We start from the raw sequence: 7053 nt of genomic DNA on the forward strand, positions 1-7053 counted from the left end.
AGCTCTCGCCTTGCCGGCGCCAATCGGGAATGAGGGACGCGGGAAGGGGGCGGGGCCTCAGGGGCGGCGGCCAATTGCAGTGCGGCGCTCACGGTAACCGCAAAGAGAGAATCAAAACGCAAAGCAGCCGAGGCGGGGGTGGGGACGAGAGGGCGAGAGGACGAGCGTGAATCTGGCCAATCAGAGGGCTCCTCCGCGAGATTGAGGCGGGGACTGTTACAATGGCCCAATCGCAGCCTCTGTTTTGATCCTTGGGGGCGTGCCCCAGCGCGTCCAGCCAATGGGAGCAGGCGATGCGGGGGGGCGGTGCCGCGTAACCTCCACCCGCCAGGTGGCACTCGTCTCTCTTTGACCCACCGCGACTTCCGGCACGCCGCCGGAAGTGGCCGCGCGCTGCTGCCCGCAATCGGGAGCGCCATGGAGACGTGGGTGCGCTTCAGCGCGCAGAGCCAGGCCAAGGAGCGGCTCTTCAGGTGCGGGGCCGCCCGGCGTCCCCTCCGCGGTGCCCGGAGGCCGCCCGCCGCCCCTCCCTCGGGCTCGGGCCCTGCCCGCCGCCCCCCCCGCCCGGGCCCGGCCTCTGCCCGGTGTCCCCCGCCGGGCCCCGGGCCCTGAGGCCGCGCTGTCTCTCGCAGGGCCGCGCAGTACGCGTGCACGTTGGCCGGGGACGCGCTGCGGAGGAACGGGGCGAACCCCGCACTGCTGAGCAGCGTGAAGCAGCTGGAAGCGCACCTCAGCCTGGGCCGAAAGCGTGAGTGGGCCCCGGCCCGGCACGGGGGTGGAGGGGGGCTCTGTGTGTGTGTGTGTGTGTGTGTAACACCCCCCAACCCCCCCCGTTCTGATCTCTGCCCCTCCGTCCCGCAGTGCTGCGCCTGGGCAGCTCGGCCGACGCTCTGGAGGCGGCGAAAGAGAGCCATCCACCTGTCCGACATGGTGCTGCGCTTCTGCGTCACCCTCAGCCACCTCAACAGGGCCATGTACTTCGCCTGCGACAACGTCCTGTGGGCGGGGAAGGTGGGGCTGGCGCCCAGCGTGGACCAGGAGAAGTGGGGGCAGAGATCCTTCAGGTGAGGGGTGGGGGGCATTGGGGCGGCCGGCTGAGCCCCACGGAACCGCGGGGGCTGGAAGGGAGCTCTGGAGCTGCCCCTGGCCATCCCCGCTACAACAGCCTCCCTGCGGCGGGGCCACGTGCAAATGGGTTTGGATCTCTGCAGAGGAGACCCCCACACCTCCCCGGGCTCTGCTGTGTGGCGCTGCCGCCCTCACAGCTCCGTTCTTCCTCGTGTCCGTGTGGAACACCTCCGTCCTTCAGACATCCATGGCACTGCTCGGGTCCCCCTCGGCCATCCCTCCTCCAGGCCAACGGCCCCGGGGCTCTCAGCCTGTCCCCACCAGGCAGTGCTCCACCAGCTCCACACCCTCCATGGGGCCCTCCAAGCAACTCCCAGCCTGCCCTGAGCTCGGCAGCCCAGCACTGGGCGCAGTGCTCCAGTTTTGCCCCCCCCAGGGCAGAGCAGAGCAGAGGAGCACCTCCCGGCCCTGCTGGGCACACACTGAGCAACGCCCCTCAGGAAACTGCTCGCCTTTTGGGCCGCCAGGACGCACTGCTGGCCTGCGGTCAACTGTTGGTGAACCAGAACAGCGTTGTCCTTCTGGGCCACCGGGGCACGCTGCTGGCTTGAAGTCAACCACTGGTCAACAGTTGGCCAACCGGGACACCGTTGGCCTTCCTGGTCACCAGGCCACTCTGCTGGCTTGTGGTCAATATTTGGTCAACTGTTGGTGAACCAGGACCCCGTTGGCCTTCTAGGCCACCAGGGCACGCTGCTGGCTCGTGGTCAACCATTGGTTCAGCTGTTGATGAGCCAAGACATTGTTGGCCTTCGTGGCCGCCAGGGCACATTGCTGGCTCATGGTCAACTACTGGCCAACCGTTGGTCAACCATGGGCCAACCAGGCCACCGTTGGCCTTTCGTGCCAACAGGGTATGCCACTGCCTCGTGATCAACCTGAACTCAAATATTGGCCAACCGTTGGCTAATCAGGCCACCGTTGGCCTCCTGTGCCACCATGGCACGCCGCTGGCTTGTGGTCAACCTGTAGTCAAACATTGGCCAACCATTGGCCAACCTGTAGTCAAATATTGGCCAACCATTGGCCAACCAGGCCCCTGTTGGCCTCCTGTGCCACCATGGCACGCCGCTGCCTCGTGGTCAACCTTTGCTGAAATATTGGCCAACTGTTGGCCAACCTGTAGTCAAACATTGGCCAACCATTGGCCAACCAGGCCACGGTTGGCCTTCTGGGCCACTGGGACACGTTGATGGCTCGTGGTCAGCCTGCACTCAAATATTTGCCAACTGTTGGCCAACCTGTAGTCAAACATTGGCCAACCCGGCCCCCGTTGGCCTCCTGTGCCACCATGGCATGCCGCTGGCTCATGGTCAACCTGTACTCAAACATTGGCCAACTGTTGGCCAACCTGTACTGAAATATTGGCCGACCATGGGCCAACCAGGCCACCATTGGCCTTTTGTGCCAACAGGTCATGCCACTGCCTCGTGGTCAATCTGTACTCAAATATTGGTCAACTGTTGGCCAACCTGTACTCAAATATTGGCCAACCAGGCCACTGTTGGCCTTCTGGGCCACTGGGGCATGTTGATGGCTCATGGGCACCCTGTAGTCAACTGCTGGCCAACCATTGGTCAACCATTGTCCAACCAGGCCACCGTTGGCCTTCTGTGCCACCAGGGCACGTCGCTGCCTCATGGTCAACCTGTACTGAAATATTGGCCAACTGTTGGCCAACCTGTAGTCAAACATTGGCCAACCATTGGCCAACCAGGCCACTGTTGGCCTTCTGGGCCACTGGGGCACACTGATGGCTCGTGGTCAACCTGTACTCAAATATTGGCCAACTGTTGGCCAACCTGTAGTCAAACATTGGCCAACCATTGGCCAACCAGGCCACTGTTGACCTCCTGGGCCACTGGGACACGTTGATGGCTCGTGGTCAGCCTGCACTCAAATATTGGCCAACTGTTGGCCAACCTGTAGTCAAACGTTGGCCAACCATTGGCCAACCAGGCCACCGTTGGCCTCCTGTGCCACCATGGCACACCGCTGGCTCGTGGTCAACCTGTAGTCAAACATTGGCCAACCATTGGCCAACCTGTAGTCAAATATTGGCCAACCATTGGCCACCCAGGCCACTGTTGGCCTCCTGTGCCACCATGGCACGCCGCTGCCTCGTGGTCAACCTGTACTGAAATATTGGCCAACTGTTGGCCAACCTGTAGTCAAACATTGGCCAACCATTGGCCAACCAGGCCACGGTTGGCCTTCTGGGCCACTGGGACACGTTGATGGCTCGTGGTCAGCCTGCACTCAAATATTGGCCAACTGTTGGCCAACCTGTAGTCAAACATTGGCCAACCCGGCCCCCGTTGGCCTCCTGTGCCACCATGGCACGCCGCTGGCTCGTGGTCAACCTGTACTCAAACATTGGCCAACTGTTGGCCAACCTGTACTGAAATATTGGCTGACCATGGGCCAACCAGGCCACCATTGGCCTTTTGTGCCAACAGGTCATGTCACTGCCTCGTGGTCAATCTGTACTCAAATATTGGTCAACTGTTGGCCAACCTGTAGTCAAACATTGGCCAACCATTGGCCAACCAGGCCACTGTTGACCTTCTGGGCCACTGGGACACGTTGATGGCTCGTGGTCAGCCTGCACTCAAATATTGGCCAACTGTTGGCCAACCTGTAGTCAAACGTTGGCCAACCATTGGCCAACCAGGCCACCGTTGGCCTCCTATGCCAGCAGGGCACGCCGCTGCCTCGTGGTCAACTTGTACTGAAATATTGGTCAACCATTGACCAACCAGGCCACTGTTGGCCTTCTGTGCCACCAGGGCACGTCGCTGCCTCGTGGTCAACCTGTACTGAAATATTGGCCAACTGTTGGCCAACCTGTACTCAAGTACTGGCCAACCATTGGCCAACCAGGCCACTGTTGACCTCCTGGGCCACTGGGACACGTTGATGGCTCGTGGTCAGCCTGCACTCAAATATTGGCCAACTGTTGGCCAACCTGTACTCAAACATTGGCCAACCATTGGCCAAGCAGGCCACGGTTGGCCTCCTGTGCCACCAGGGCATGCCGCTGCCTCGTGGTCAACCTGTACTGAAATATTGGCCAACTGTTGGCCAACCTGTAGTCAAACATTGGCCAACCAGGCCACTGTTGGCCTCCTGTGCCACCATGGCACACCGCTGGCTCGTGGTCAACCTGTACTCAAACATTGGCCAACCATTGGCCAACCTGTAGTCAAATATTGGCCAACCATTGGCCAACCAGGCCCCCGTTGGCCTCCTGTGCCACCATGGCACGCCGCTGGCTCGTGGTCAACCTGTACTGAAATATTGGCCAACTGTTGGCCAACCTGTACTCAAGTACTGGCCAACCATTGGCCAACCAGGCCACTGTTGACCTCCTGGGCCACTGGGACACGTTGATGGCTCGTGGTCAGCCTGCACTCAAATATTGGCCAACTGTTGGCCAACCTGTACTCAAACATTGGCCAACCATTGGCCAAGCAGGCCACGGTTGGCCTCCTGTGCCACCAGGGCATGCCGCTGCCTCCTGGTCAACCTGTACTGAAATATTGGCCAACAGTTGGCCAACCTGTAGTCAAACATTGGCCAACCAGCCCCCTGTTGGCCTCCTGTGCCACCATGGCACACCGCTGGCTCATGGTCAACCTGTACTCAAACATTGGCCAACCATTGGCCAACCTGTAGTCAAATATTGGCCAACCAGGCCCCCGTTGGCCTCCGGTGCCACCATGGCACGCCGCTGGCTCGTGGTTGCCCTGCTGGCCAGCAGACCCACTGAAACACCATCAGTCCCCATCCCTGGGCTCCTCCACGCAGAGCAGCGTTTATGAGCGCCGCGTTGTGCTGCGCCCTCCGCAGCCGCCCGCCCCACAGCGCCCCTCTCCCCACTCCCTCCCATTTCAGGTATTACCTCTTCGCCCTCATCGTCAACCTGAGCCGCGACGCCTACGAGATCCGGCTGCTGATGGAGCGCGAGGCGAGCGGGCGGCGCAGTAAGGGGGCCGAGGAGGGGCAGCGGGGCGACGTGGGGCTGCAGCCGCTGGGGCTGAGGCTGCAGGTGCAGCTGCGGCTTCTGCTGCACGTCCTGCGGGGGAACCCTCCGCTGCTGCTGGACGTGCTGAGGAACGCCTGCGACCTCTTCATCCCTCTGGACAAGCTGGGGCTGTACCGCAGCGGCCCGGCCTTCGTGGGGCTGTGCGGCCTCACCTCATCCGTCCTCTCCATCCTCACCATCCTCCATCCGTGGCTCAAACTGAAGCCGTAGCGCTGCCCGGATGGGGATGTGGGGCTGAGCCGGGGGTGGTTTTAGGGTTCAGAGGAGCCCTTTGGACGCCTGGACTTCATTTGAAGGAGGGCTGAGCCGTGCGCTGCGCTGTGGGTCCGGCGCTGCTCCCCGGTTGCAGAGTGGGACCCCCGCGGGACCCCCCGGGATGATGGGTGCTGTGGGGAGGAGCGGCGCCGGAGCTGTTGGACCCTCTGTGCACGGAGCCGGGGTCGGTTCCGACCCACATCTCGGTGGCTGCTGGGGGCTCCGGGCCTCTGCTCTGTGCTTGTGGGGCAGAACGGCTCCGGCGGCGGCACAGCGCCGCTATGGCGCTCCTATGGATGGGTGGGAACGGCCCGAGAGGGGGGAGATGGGGTGGGAGGGGGGATTGGGGATGGGAAGGGGGGAATGGGACTGAGAGGGGGAATTGGGGTTGGGAAGGGGGGAAATGGGAGTGAGGGGGGGGAATTGGGGCTGGGAAGGGGGGAAATGGGGCTGGGAAAGGGAGAGTTGGGTGGGAATGATCTGAGAGTGGGGAGATGGGGGTGGGAGGGGGGATTGGGGATGGGAAGGGGGGGAATGGGACTGAGAGGGGGGGAATTGGGGTTGGGAAGGGGGGAAATAGGAGTGAGAGGGGGGAAATGGGGCTGGGAAAGGGAGAGTTGGGTGGGAATGATCTGAAAGCAGGGAGATGGGGGTGGGAGGGGGGATTGGGGATGGGAAGGGGGGAAATGGGACTGAGAGGGGGAAATGGGGCTGGGAAAGGGGAGGGAATTGGGGATGGGAAGGGGGGAAATGAGTGAGAGGGGGCAAATGGGGCTGGGAGTTGGGTGGGAATGGCCTGAGAGTGGGGAGATGGGGGTGAGAGGGGGGATTGGGGTTGGGAAGGGGAGAAATGGGACAGAGGGGGAAATAGGGCTGGGAAAGGGGAGGGAACTGGGGATGGGAAGGGGGGAAATGGGACTTAGAGGGGGGAAATGGGACTGGGAAAGGGAGAGTTGGGTGAGAATGGCCTGAGAGCGGGGAGATGGGGGTGGGAGGGGGGATTGGGGATGGGAAGGGGGGAAATGGGACTGAGAGGGGGAAATGGGACTGAGAGGGGGAAATGGGACTGAGAGGGGGAAATGGGACTGAGAGGGGGGGAATTGGGGTTGGGAAGGGGGGAAATGGGACTGGGAAAGGGAGAGTTGGGTGAGAATGATCTGAGAGCGGGGAGATGGGGGTGGGAGGGGGGATTGGGGATGGGAAGGGGGGAAATGGACTGAGAGGGGGGGAATGGGACTGAGAGGGGGGGAATTGGGGCTGGAAAGTGGTGAAATGGGACTTAGATGGGGGAGTTGGGGCTGGGAAGGGGGGAAATGGGGCTGGGAAAGGGAGGGTTGGGTGGGAATGACCTGAAAGCAGGGAGATGGGGGTGGGAGGGGGGATTGGGGTTGGGAAGGGGGGAAATGGGACTGAGAGGGGGGAATTGGGGTTGGGAAGGGGGGAAATGGGACTGAGAGGGGAAATGGGACTGAGAGGAGGAGAATTGGGGCTAGGAAAGGGGAAATGGGGCTGGGAAGGGGAGAATTGGGGCTGGAAGAGCAGAAATGGGTCTGGGGGGGAGTTGGGGCTGGGAAGGGTAGGAATGGGGCTGGAAGGGGAGAGTTCGGTGCGGGAAGGGGAGT

The 7053-nt window shown here is 62.1% G+C and overlaps 1 protein-coding gene across 1 annotated transcript; it reads left to right on the forward strand.

The window, feature by feature from the left end:
- The first annotated feature begins 384 nt into the window (after positions 1-384).
- On the forward strand, positions 385-5761 carry PEX11B (peroxisomal biogenesis factor 11 beta). Its single transcript, XM_040652488.2, is given in 5 exon segments — positions 385-473; positions 633-748; positions 862-902; positions 904-1064; positions 5026-5761. Coding segments are annotated over 5 exon segments (735 nt in total). The 5' UTR covers positions 385-417; the 3' UTR covers positions 5387-5761.
- Positions 5762-7053: the final 1292 nt, after the last annotated feature.

This window comes from Gallus gallus, chromosome 25 (genome assembly GCF_016699485.2).
Source record: "Gallus gallus isolate bGalGal1 chromosome 25, bGalGal1.mat.broiler.GRCg7b, whole genome shotgun sequence".
In the NCBI taxonomy this organism is placed as follows: domain Eukaryota; kingdom Metazoa; phylum Chordata; class Aves; order Galliformes; family Phasianidae; genus Gallus; species Gallus gallus.